At 40.1% G+C, this 13334-nt stretch overlaps 1 protein-coding gene across 1 annotated transcript; it reads left to right on the top strand.

Annotated features, from left to right (window-relative positions):
* The first annotated feature begins 10085 nt into the window (after positions 1-10085).
* On the top strand, positions 10086-12819 carry LOC113414558 (C-C motif chemokine 4-like). Its single transcript, XM_026671489.2, has 3 exons — positions 10086-10257; positions 11021-11132; positions 12438-12819. Exons 1-3 carry the CDS (start codon positions 10179-10181, stop codon positions 12550-12552), a joined length of 306 nt encoding a protein of 101 aa, XP_026527274.1. The 5' UTR covers positions 10086-10178; the 3' UTR covers positions 12553-12819.
* Positions 12820-13334: the final 515 nt, after the last annotated feature.

The raw sequence follows: 13334 nt of genomic DNA, 5'->3' as shown, positions 1-13334 counted from the left end.
TGGACTAAGCTAGGTTAAGATGGGCATTATGGTTTGGTGTGCTGTGGGATACCAGCCACTGTTTCCATGTATATCTACAGGCCAACATGTCTGCCTATAAATCTGATTATTTGTAATATGTAGGACACCTAATATGAACACAAGCTCTTAATGTGAGCTCAATATATCCAGTAAACTCAGCTCCTGAATCAGACTGCCTTCCTTCCCTGGAAGTTTGCACTTTTTTTCGAGGAAGATGATGAATGAATGTTAAATGGTGCAATCCAAGAAACGTTACCTGCGAAATTTACAGAAGGCAAAGGATTCATAAGGAATCAGATGGTGTTGGACTCCCACCAAGGTACAACTTTCAAGGTCTCAGACAGATATCCAGATATTCATATCTTTTGACTGAACTCCTGTAACCTAGCCGAAACATTTCTGCTGGCTTCCTATTACGCATGTGTGTGGTTTTTTATATATTCGCACTCTCCAAGTTGCTCTCATATTGCCACTCTTAAATATCCTAACTTCCGACCCTGTTGAGAGTTGGTAAATTGCGTTTTTCTCCCTCCCTGCCTCCGTTGCGGGGGTTCCCTTCCCAGTTCCTGAACAAAAGGAGAGAGGACGGGAAGGCTCAAGGCTTGCATTCATTTTCTGCACGGAAAATAAAGACATCATTAATACTGAGCCTGATTATGAACAGGCGACATTTACGCAGCGTGCTTCGTCCGCGAAGCAAGTTGCTAATGCGCAATGAACGGGCCCACAAAACAGACGCCCTTTGGGGAAAGTTTGCGACGAGGGGATCGCTGAGAAACGCTACAGATTGGAAACAGCAACAGACCGGGGGTGGTGGTGGAAGGGACCAGATAGAAAGGAAAAATCATCACCGTCTCCTCCCCTCCCCTCTCCTCTCCTCCTTCTTCTTCTTCTTCTTCTTCTTCTTCTTCTTCTTCTTCTTCTTCTTCTTCTTCTTCTTCTTCTTCTTCTTCTTTCTTTTCTTTCTTTTTCTTCTTCTTCTTCTTCTTCTTCTTCTTCTTCTTCTTCTCCTTTCTCCTTCTTTCTCCTTCCTCTCCTTCTCCTTCTTCTTCTCCTTCTCCTTCTCCTTCTTTTTTGAACAGAAGGTGTAATCGAGGAACAGGCAAACATTTTGGTCGCCACGATGTAAAAAAAAAAAAAGATGTTGAGACTCTACTATAGAAAGAGTGCAAAGAAGAGCAACCAAGATGTTTAGGGGACTGGAAGCTAAAACACATGAAGAAAAGGTTGCAGGAACTGGGTATGGCTAGTCTGATGAAAAGAAGGACTAGGGGGTGACATAATGGCAGTATTCCGACATCTCGGGGGCTGCCACAAAGAAGCCAAGCTACTCTCCAAAGCCCCTGAAGGACAAGAAGCCATGGATGGAAACGAATCAAGGAGAGAAGCAACCTAGAACCAAGGAGAAATTTCGTGACAGAAGAATTAATCAGTGAGACAACTTGCCTCCAACATTGGAAGTTTTTAAAAAGATGTTGGACAACCATTTGTCTGAAGTGGTACAAGATTTCCTGGACTAGAAGACCTCCAAGGTCCCTTCCAACGCTGCCCTTAAAGTCCCAGAAACAGCGCAAAATCCAGGTTTTTCTTTTCTTTTTTCTCTGCTAGCAGCTGAGCCTTTCCCCGTTGGGGATTACAAACCACCAAGGTTCTCCGGTTTCTTTTCTTCCGCACTTCCCCAGCTCGCTTCCTTGGCCGTCTATAGCTCGTGCCTTGCTGACTCACCCACGCTAATCGGCAGCGTTTCGTGAGCAAGCAGAAAAGCGCCCGTGCCTGGGAGGAGGGGTGACTCACAGAGACCCGGCTTTCTGACCGCCCCGCCGTCCCAAGGGACGCGGAGCCCCATAATGAGGAATGGCATTCCTTCTACAACCCTTCTCTAGAAGTGGGTCATGGTTAATTCCGGGAAATTAGAGGTCGCTTCTTCCCCGGCACTCCCACCAGCCTTCCTCCCCGTCTGCTCTCCTCCGCACACCCCCATCATTCTGTAGGCAAACGCTGGCGGGAATCTTGACAATTGTGATACCAGTACTCCAAACTGCAGGGCGTTAGTCAGAGTCTGGGAGGCCAACCTTAATGGTGGCGGATCTATGTTTTAAAAGTTCTGTTGAACCTGTGTAATAAAATATAGAAGCATATTACATGATGTATAGAATGTGCTGGCCTCCCTGCTGGTTTGGGAGAAATTGTGGGGGGAAAAAGAGGTTGGCTTCAACAGCTTTCCAGAATAACAGAGTTGGAAGGGAATTTGGAGGTCTTCTAGTCCAGGGGTCTCCAACCTTGGCAACTTTAAGCCTGGAGGACTTCAGCTCCCAGAATTTCCCAGGTCTCCAACCTTGGCAACTTTAAGCCTGGAGGACTTCAGCTCCCAGAATTCCCCAGGTCTCCAACCTTGGCAACTTTAAGCCTGAAGGACTTCAGCTCCCAGAATTTCCCAGGTCTTCAACCTTGGCAACTTTAAGCCTGGAGGACTTCAACTCCCAGAATTCCCCAGGTCTCCAACCTTGGCAACTTTAAGCCTGGAGGACTTCAGCTCCCAGAATTCCCCAGGTCTCCAACCTTGGCAACTTTAAGCCTGGAGGACTTCAACTCCCAGAATTCCCCAGCCAGCTGGGGAATTCTGGGAGTTGAAGTCCTCCAGGCTTAAAGTTGCCAAGGTTGAAGACCCCTGTTCTAGTGCAAACTCCTGCTCAGGCAGGAAACTCGACCATTTCAGACAAAACTTGATCGCCAATTTGGTTTCGTTTTGTGTACCCCATGCCACCCCTGAGCATATACAGGTAGTCCTTGGTTTAGGACCACAGCTGAGCCCCAGATTATTGTTGCTAAGCAAGAGAGTTGTGAAGTGAGTTTTGCCCCATATTACGATATCACTTGCCACTATTGTTAAGAAATCACTGCAGTTATTAAATTAGTAACGCTGTTGTTAAGTGAAGCTGGCTTCCCCTATTGACTTTGCTTGTCAGAAAGTTGCAAAAAGGGATTACAATGATCCCAGGACACTGCCACTGTCATAAATATGAATCAGTTGCCAAGCGTTTGAATTTTGATCATATGACCCTGAGGATGCTGCAATGCAACGGTCATATGTGTGAAAAATGGTCATAAGTCACCTTTTTCAGTGCTGTTGCGACTTTGAACAGTCACTAAACGTATGGTTGTACATTGAGGACTACATGCAGTACATTTATATAAATACAGTTACTGAATCTAACTCATTTTCTGATTTGGTACAGTATGTAAATCATAACCTAACAAAATCCCAAATAGATTAGGTTCTGTTAGTAAATGAACTGTATCATTAACCAAACTTAATATTGGTATGTTGTGCCAGCAGTTAAGTATGGGGTGTAAATTACAGCTGAAAGAAACAAACAGTGGCAGCTGGCTGTGTCCCCCACACTCCCCAGCCAAGAATTTTGGTCATATGTTCAAATCATTGCTACCAACATTAGGTCAGGACAAGAGATGAACACCTGCTTGTCCCCTTCCAGATTTTCAAAAGTATAGCACTAGGAGGAAATGTTTTTAAAAATCTTAGTTTGGCTCTATGTCTTCCTGATCTTTTAAAATAAGGACTTGGTGTGGGATCATTTTTGTTTCAGGATTTTCTACTCTTAAGCAATTGTTCTCAACTTTTGTATTGTTGGATTGTCCAGTACCAAATTCAGGTATTCAGTTTCCTTTTCTTTCACACTTATTTTTTAGAAGCATAGCAAGCCTAAAGGAGTTCAAATGTATTTCTGCTTCACTGGCAAAAATAATACCGAGATACAAAGTAGGTAAAATGATAGGGGTCTGTGTTTTCTCCCTTGCTGAAGGGATGGGAAATTCCCAAGGCAGCCACTAGAGATTTGGTGGGCAGCCAGAATAAGTTTCAAGTACTATCAATCAAAAAACCATGTGTAAACAGTTTGTCTTTTCCTCTTTAATGCATAGAGTTAGATCAACAAAAACCAGGGTAAATCTAATCACTGTACAAAAGAGACAAGACTGTTTTGCAATAAAAGACTCATCTGGAATATGTTTTAAAAATTGTTCCAAAGAGTGGAATTATACTAATGTAAACTGGGCAATGTGTAATCAAATATTAAACTTTTTCTACTCCTTTGACATGCCAGACTTTTGTCTTTCTTTATATGGATGATTGCTAGACCCTTGATTGGAAATAGATCTAGGTCACCAAAACAATGAAGGGATTGTGATGCCCATAAGGTGATCTTCCTCTTGCTTTAACCTGATTCCAACACTATGTCTGTGACCTGCCCCCCAGACCTAAAGAGAAGACATCTAAGTTTAAACTCCATTTTCATCTACCTAAATTGAGAAATGCTTCAAGGAAATATTAATCCTGGCAATGAAAGGCCATAACTGGTTCAGCCTGAAAGTAGCCCTCAGAGGATGTTGCTGGAATAATAATCCAAATAACAGATAATCAGAGTTGGAAGGGAGCTTATAGGTCATCTAGTCCAACCCCCCACCCAAGCGGGAGACCCTATACCATTTCTGCCAAATGGCAGTCCAATCTCTTCTTGAAGGTCTCAAGTGATGGCACTCCCACAACTTCTGAGGGCAAGCTGTTCCATTGGTTGATTGTTCTCACTGTCAGAAAGTTTTTCCTTGTTTCCAGGTTAAATCTCTCCTTGTTCAGTTTCCATCCATTATTCCTTGTCTGGCCTACAGAAGCTTTAGAAAATAGCTTGAGCCTCTCTGTGCCAGCCCCTCAAATATTGGAAGACCGCTATCATGTCTACCCTGGTCCTTCTCTTCACTAGACTAGCCAAGCCCAGTTCCTGTAATCGTTCTTCATATGTTTTAGTCTCCAGTCCCCTAATCATCCTGCTTGCTCTTCTCTGTACTTTTTCTAGAGCCTCAACATCTTTTTTATAATGTGGTGAACAGAACTGGATGCAGTACTCTAGGTGTGGTCTTAGAGTGGTATTAGTACCTCCCTTGACCTTGATTGTATCAAATGGCAACATCATCATCAATGCAATAAAATTAGTAGGAACTACACACATACAAAAGCTTTTCTCATCAGAAAGAGCAAAAAAAACCTATAGTACATCCATTTAGGATATAACCTGCACAAATCTCTTCCCTATTTCTAATGAGCCAAGCTATCCCTTTCCTTACAGACAGGTAGATGGAAGATGGTTCAGCCAGCAAATATAAGGAGAAGATTGCCTCCACAAGCAAATGCTTCTGCCCTGGCAATGGAGCAGCCAGCCTTGTTCCCCCACCCCATCCCCAAGTTATAAAGTCAGTATAAAAAGGGTCACATGGAATCTATTCTTGTGCAAAGCAGTAGAAAACTTGTAAAGGAATTGTTTGGGACACATTCCTTCCCCATCCTTTTCTTTTCCAGACCACTCTTCCAATCTTTTGACAGACAGTTGGAGTCATATTTAAGAACAGATTTGTCAGTCTTCCTGTAAATGTGTACGCCGGTGTGTATTTGTAGTCCACCTGATGTCTTAAGAGTGCTTTCTGAACTACAGGACAGGCATTGCATAGGTAGATGCCTTTATGGAAACAACTGTCTCTTCTCTTTTGAAATTCAAGTCAGAGCAGTGTCCACTGACTGGAGGGGAGGACCCATGCCATGGCAGCATATGGCCAATAGTTGGATAGATGCTAGCCTTGACCTTCCCCTCCCCCCACCCCCCATCCCCACAAATCTCCCGTTTAATTATGAGAAACAGGCTACTAAAGCTACTTGGATATCCAGGCTGTATTCTGTGCAACCACTAGATAGCAGCAAACAAGAGGGGAAAAAATATGTCAAGAGTTTTTATGGTCCAGATCTAGCAATGCTAATTTAAAAAGGCCAAGAATTCTCCACATGTGTACGACATATAGGGGAGACAATAGAAGAAGCTAGGTGTGTGTATAAGGAAAAATATAAATAAAACATGTCAGGGCAGAAAAAAAAAATAAAGTTGCGTATTCAAAGGAAAGGATGCTTTAGACCGGATGTAAAGGAAGAGGTCACTAAACATTTTGCCTGGGAATACAAGGACTTTTGCTGGACAGAACACAGATTAGCCACCAACATTTAGAATGGAATGGAATGCTTATTGTCACCAATCTATTTAAATTATATATAGAATATATCACCAGATATGGTAGGGAGACAGAAGAAACAATTTAGGTAGATAGAAATGAGGAAGAAGTAAGACATTTCTTTCAGAAGAAAAGATAGATCTGCAAAAGCCAACCTGTTGCTCAAAATCAAAGATCCTAAAAATGTGTTGGTTGCTAGTGCCACCATAATGCAAATAGGGCAAATAGTAGAATTGATAATATAGGGTCTATTTTCCTGGGTTCCAAAGTCCACAAAGATGCAGATATATCACACTACCATCAAGGCCATGGTCTTCCCTGTTACAACCCATGGCTGTGAAAGCTGAGCCATCAGAAAGACTGAACAAAAAAAAAAAAATCAATCTCTTTACACTGGAGGAAATTGTTGACAATATCTTGGACAGCAAGAACAACGAACAGTTTCATACAAGATGAATAAAAACAGATTCTCATTGGAATAATATGGAGAATGTGTTGTCTCTGGGGTGGGGTTTAGTTTATTATGTTATTTTATTAATTTATTATTCTCCCTTTTATTAGTTTTACTGTTTTTATACTTTTAATATTATATATATATATATATATATATATATATATGGTGTTCGGCTTGGTTCGGGTATTTTCCCACGTCATTGTAGTTGTTCTTTTAAAGTTGTAGCAACGTTTCAGCAGAATCTCATCTGCCATCATCAGGCTTCTGTATTGTGTCCGTCTGTGAGTCAGACTTTTACAGTGGTTTCAGATTTGAATTTGGGGCAGCCTATTGCTGTGCCAGAATGGTTTTTCTTCATCCTGATTGGTTGGGAGTCTTGGTCTGTGTTTATTGGTCTCGGAGTTTGCTGTGTTCTGCTTGATTGGTGTCTCTAATATCTTCTGTCTGTTTTTGGCTCTTTTGTATCTTGATTGGCTGGCAGCATTTTGTTGCTTTAATGGAGGCCTTTAGTGCAGCTTGGCTTCGGGTAAATGGACGGCTATCATTAGTTAGGAAGCTGGGTTTCATCTGGGTGCCTGGTTGGGATGTGTTTGAGCTGGAGGTATCAGGGGGATCTCCAGCTCAAACACATCCCAACCAGGCACCCAGATGAAACCCAGCTTCCTAACTAATGATAGCCGTCCATTTACCGAAGCCAAGCTGCACTAAAGGCCTCCATTAAAGCAACAAAATGCTGCCAGCCAATCAAGATACAAAAAGAGCCAAAAACAGACAGAAGATATTAGAGACACCAATCAAGCAGAACACAGCAAACTCCGAGACCAATAAACACAGACCAAGACTCCCAACCAATCAGGATGAAGAAAAACCATTCTGGCACAGCAATAGGCTGCCCCAAATTCAAATCTGAAACCACTGTAAAAGTCTGACTCACAGACGGACACAATACAGAAGCCTGATGATGGCAGATGAGATTCTGCTGAAACGTTGCTACAACTTTAAAAGAACAACTACAATGACGTGAAAATACCCGAACCAAGCGAACACCATACATGTAAGTACCCGCGAAAACTTAAGAAAACAAATATATATATATATATATATATATATATATATATATATATATATATATATATGTATGTATGTATGTGTATGTATGTGTATGTGTATGTGTATGTGTATGTGTATGTGTATGTGTATGTGTATGTATATGTATATGTATATGTATATGTATATGTATATGTATATGTATGTAATACTATTGTAAGCCACCTTGAATAGGCGGCAATATAAATTTCCAAATAAAATAAAATAAAAATAAAATAATAAAGTTAGGTATTTTGGACACATAATGCATAATCCCTTATGACAGGCATGCTTTAACTGGATATCTTAACTAAGTGACATTGTACGAAGAGAGCCATATCAGTCCAAGATAGTCAAAAAATCAGCAAGACATTGGTAACACTTTTGAAAATTAAAAATGAAAGTGAGCTGTAGTTCACCAAAACTTTAAAAATGTGATACTTAAGAGGTGCTATATAGACTATTTCTGGTTCTAGGTAATTTGGAGCTTGACTTGCTGACTTAAAGAATCTTTTGAATTGTATGACTGTATGAAGGCATGAGCTTCCGTTTTCCAAATGAGATTGCCACATCTTGAGATAATTTTTCCGTAGAGTTCTGAAAAAGAATAGATTAGTCTCTTAGTAAAACAAAATAGGGGAAATTACTGCTTAGTCTAGCAAACCATAAGCATAAACTGTAAGGACTGAAGTAGCATGCATTATCCAAAATTAACCAATTAAAGTGAAAATTTAGAAAAATATGGACCAGGAAACAAAGAAGCAGCCAATGCCAGATCGTTTATTAGCATTCTTACTGCCATGTTCTGTCTTAATTAACTATGCTGAATCTTCTTTATTAAAACACATGCTGCACCTTTAACCAGAGAGCAACTAGATCTTGTGTAAAGGAAACAAGACACCAGCCATGTTGAAGTGCTGCCAATCTTTCCTTGAACTCACATCAAATTCCCATATTGCCACATCATTTGATTTACTCCAAGAAAGTTTAAGTGATCTTACCTACCTTGAGGCAATGCTTAAACAATCACCCATTAACAAGGGGAAGTACCAGAATGCCTGACTTAAACCTGCTATGTTCAGACCTGGGATCATGTGGCATATAGCGCAAAACAGGATATTCTGTTAAACATAGGGGTTTGGAATTATTTTATTGTTTGTTTGTTTGAGCACAGCAGGTTGTATCAGCACAATAACTGCATTTTGCTAATCAGAATTTAAGTCCGTGATGTGTGAACCAAAGAGACAAAGAGAAGCCAAAGAGCCAACGAGAAGCAGAGATTTGAAATGAGTAGAGTAGAGTAGAGTAGGGTAGGGTAGGGTAGAATATAGAATAGAACAGAACAGAACAGAATAGAATAGAACAGAACAGAATATAGAATAGAATAGAATAAAATAGAATAGAACAGAACAGAATATAGAATAGAATATAGAATAGAACAGAATATAGAATAGAATATAAAATAGAATATAAAAAAATAGAACAGAATATAGAATAGAACAGAATAGAACAGAACAGAACAGAATATAGAATAGAATAGAATATAGAATAGAATATAGAATAGAACAGAATATAGAATAGAATAGAATAAAATATAGAATAGAACAGAATAGAATATAGAATAGAATAAAACATGGAATAGAACAGAATATAGAATAGAATAGAATAAAATAGAACAGAACAGAATATAGAATAGAATAGAATATAAAATAGAATAAAATATCGAATAGAACAGAATATAGAATAGAATAAAACATGGAATAGAATAGAATATAGAATAGAATAGAACAGGGGTAGTCAACCTTTTTATACCTACTGCCCACTTTTGTATCTCTGTTAGTAGTAAAATTTTCTAACCACCCACCGGTTCCTCAGTAATGGTGATTTATAAAGTAGGGGACAAAACCCCTACCACCCACCCTGAAAGCTGGAACACCCACTAGTGGGCGGTAGGGACCAGGTTGACTACCACTGGAATAGAATAGAATAGAATAGAATAGAATAGAATAGAATAGAATAGAATCTGGAAGGGACCTTGGAGGTCTTCTAGTCCAGCCTCATGCTCAAGCAGGAGAGACCCAAAACCATTTCAGTGCGCGATCTCATCTGTTTGATAGCACACTTTTCCCATCCAAATTCGCCACCTTCCCCCCAGTCCCATCCCCCAAAAATCCCCTCCGAGAACGTGCACGGGATTGCTGAGCCTGGAATGCAAAACGAAGAGAAGCCGCGGCCTCCTTGGGGCGAAGGGGAGAGCGCCGCTTTTCCAGGATTGCACAAGACTTGGCTCTCCTGCACGGCACGGAACTGGCGGCGATCGGTAGATTTTTGTCTCATCAAATTCCCCGCCCCGCCCCGCCCCTTTTGCTGAATGCAGTGGGGTTTTCGAAGTGAGCTCATTCTTGGAATTTCCGGCCCGCCGCTCTTCCCTCCTCCCTCTTCGAAACCACCATATATATATAAGCGGAGAGGACCATGGAAACCATCAGACGCTTTCCAGGATCTCTCACCAAGCCAACCTCGCCTCGCCTCGCCTTAACCCTCGCCAACTATGCGCGCTTCCGCTCAGACTGCCGGCGCTCTCGCGCTGCTGGCGCTGCTGGTTCTGATGCTGAGTTCTTCGATTCTAGGTCAGTCCGGGCAAGTTCGGGGGTGGGGGAAAGGGAGGAAGGGAGGGAGGGAGGAAGAAAGGGATGAGGGCGGGGAGTGGTTGTCCCCAAACCACTTTTCCTTCTCTTTAAAAATCACGGTTTCTCTCTGCCTCTAAGAAAAGGGAAAGTTGTTGGAGAACTTCTTGGTCGAAATAGGCCCGTTGTTTCCCTCCCACGCGGTGTAATGACCAAACGGCGCTTCATTGCAACCCTTTGGAACTGATTGGTCAAAGGCAGGAGCAGTTCAGGAAAACCCTTAGGGCAGGGGGTCTTCAAACTGGGTCACTTTAAGACTTGGGGACTTCAACTCCCAGAATTCCCCAGCCAGCCAATTCTGGGAGTTGAAGTCCCCAAGTTTTAAAATGGCCAAGTTTGGAGATCCCTGCCTTAGGGTAACCTTGTCCTCAAGTAACTACTATTCATTCAATGACTGTTGGAAGTTACCATGGTGTTGAAGAAAAGGGTTTCTTCTAACCAGACCTCTAAGTTAAATAAGACTTTCTGATAAGCGTTTTTATGTAAAGAAAAGGAACAAAATCTTTCGGAAGCATTGATGCAGAGTGTCTCTTCTGACGTTGCTGAATAATTAGGCCTCTTCTTCCGCTTATTCTGGAGTCCCAGGACTCCAGAGAAAAACAAACAAACAAATGAATTCTTGACAACCACAAAGTCTTATTGTCTTTTATTGCAGAAATCAACAATTGTTCTTCCACTCACTTGCTTTTTTCATTTCCTCCCATAGCATATGATACCCCAACCTCCTGCTGCTTCAGCTACACAAAAAAGAAGATCCCACGTAATCTTGTGACTGATTTCTATGAAACAAACGGCAAATGCTCTCAGCCAGCTGTTGTGTAAGTGTCAATTCCACAGCAATTTCAGCAGTCGCGCATAGAGCAAGTATAGTGAGTCCGGACTTAAAGCATCCTCATAGATCTAACGCCACTACTTCTTCGTATATGTACCTGGTAGAGCAAGGGTAGTTAACATAATCTGTGTGCTGCAGATGACTTCCAAATTCTCCTGAAATTTGATCACTGACATTTAGAGCCAAAGAGCTGATACATTGCTCACTAATATTTTATAATATGAAAAAGGAGAAAGAAAGGGAATAGCTTTATTATGGTCTTGCAACAAAAACAATGAAGTATTATTGAATTATTATATGCATGTACTGCCATAATCAACCCCCATTTTTCTGCCCATAAGCCAGTAAAAGAGTTAAACATCTAAAACAAATTTAAAACAATTAAAAGCAATAAATAAAACAAAGTGTTATTCACAGAAGCCAAAAATTTGGCTCAAGGGGGAGTGTTCTTTAACTTTTTTTCTGAAAGTGAAAAGAAAGTAAATCCCACAACTTAGGAACAATATTGGGAAATTAATTTTACATAAGCTTTTCTAAATAACCATACATTTTACTGGATGTATGGAATATAGTTCCTACTATTTTGGTAGGAATAAAAAGATATGACAGTATTGCCAATAAAAAAGCAAATATAACAAAACATTTCTTTCATTCATCTATATTAATATATTAACAGGGTTTGCACATCAGGGAAATCCATACAGTGTGTGACATACAAATCCATACAGTGTTAGTTTATTTTGAAAAACCAATTAACTGGTTTATTTTAAACGTGGCTAAAATACATCTAGTTTAGTGCTTTATGTAAATTAAATGGTATGATAACAAACCTTGGTCTTTTTTTAATTGTGAGAAATGTTACGACGTTTTCTAATGCATCTTCTTCGATAATGTGCTCTCCAGAAGTATGTACTTCAGCAATCTGAATGGCTAGAGTAACTACAGTATTATGGTGAAGCATGGGGATTCTGGGAGGTCAAATCAGTATAGCTGAGGATCCCAATTTGGGATGGTCATCCTAATGAAATTATGTAATTTCCATATTTCAGGGAGGAGGCCAGTTTTCCAGATTAAAGTTTGAGGATTAGGTCCTTGAAACCATATATGCTACCTTTCATGCTTAGCATAATTGCTATGTGGAATAATATAAAGGAAAACAGGAAGTGTTGGAAATTAGAGTTCAGGTGAAGCAGAATGTGTGATTTAAAAAAAAAAAGCCAATAAAAGCAGTGCGATTGGTGCGAAAATAAAATTGGAAAGTAATTTTTGTTATTCTTATTATTCCCTCCAGGTTCATCACACGGAGAAAACTACTGTTGTGTTCCAATCCTGCTGAGAAGTGGGTCCAAGATTATATGAATTACTTGAAAGTGAACAGAACAGTGTCTACAACTCGGGCGTATTAGCAGAGATGAAAACCCAAGGACACAACACGATTGCATATATACTTGCTTAATCAAGCAATTCTCCCTGTGCAACTGCACTTAAATCTCAGGAATTTATTTTAAAATATTTAAAGTATTTTATTTGGGGAATGAATGTTCATTCCTGGTAATTATTTTATTTATGAAACAAGTACAAGATAAATAACTTTTTATAAGTTTATGTATTTGCGTGTTATAATATACATCAAACTGAAAAAATACTTGTGTTAATAAATATTTTTCTACTAATATTGATCTCTAAAGACTTATTTCCTTCCACCACCCTCCACAAATTGTGGGAAAACTCTGCCTGAATATTTTCCAAATCTATAAGCCACCACACTCTTTATATGTTCACATTCTATTTTAAGTTAATAGCTATACTTAATAGCTATATTAGTTAATTAACTGGGTACTATTCTGTGTGTTCCTACCTTACAACAGCAATAGCAATAGGTCTTAGACTTATATACTGCTTCATAGTGCTTTACAGCCCTCTCTAAGTGGTTTACAGTGTCAGCATATTACCCACATATTACCCACAACAATCTGGGTCCTCATTTTACCGTCCTCAGAAGGATGGAAGGCTGAGTCAACCTTGAACAGGTCAGGATCAAACTCCAGACAGTGGGCAGAGTCAGCTTGCAATACTGCATTCTAACTGTACCACCATGCTGGTTTTCTGAAGATATGTATTTTATTCAAATCAGCTAACTTTCCATATAGCCAACTTTGAAAATTACATGTAAAAACCTGCAAAATGT

Source organism: Notechis scutatus, chromosome 1 (genome assembly GCF_049901735.1).
Source record: "Notechis scutatus isolate UNSWTSFEM ecotype Mainland chromosome 1, rNotScu1.2, whole genome shotgun sequence".
Classification (NCBI taxonomy): domain Eukaryota; kingdom Metazoa; phylum Chordata; class Lepidosauria; order Squamata; family Elapidae; genus Notechis; species Notechis scutatus.
This window is presented reverse-complemented; position numbering and strand designations above follow the sequence as displayed.

Coding starts and splice junctions, on each gene's coding strand:
- LOC113414558 (XM_026671489.2), top strand. CDS start 10,179: ATGCGCGCTTCCGCTCAGACTGCCGGCGCTCTCGCGCTGCTGGCGCTG. Junction 10,258..11,020: donor GCTGAGTTCTTCGATTCTAG/GTCAGTCCGGGC, acceptor TTCCTCCCATAG/CATATGATACCCCAACCTCC. Junction 11,133..12,437: donor TGCTCTCAGCCAGCTGTTGT/GTAAGTGTCAAT, acceptor TATTCCCTCCAG/GTTCATCACACGGAGAAAAC.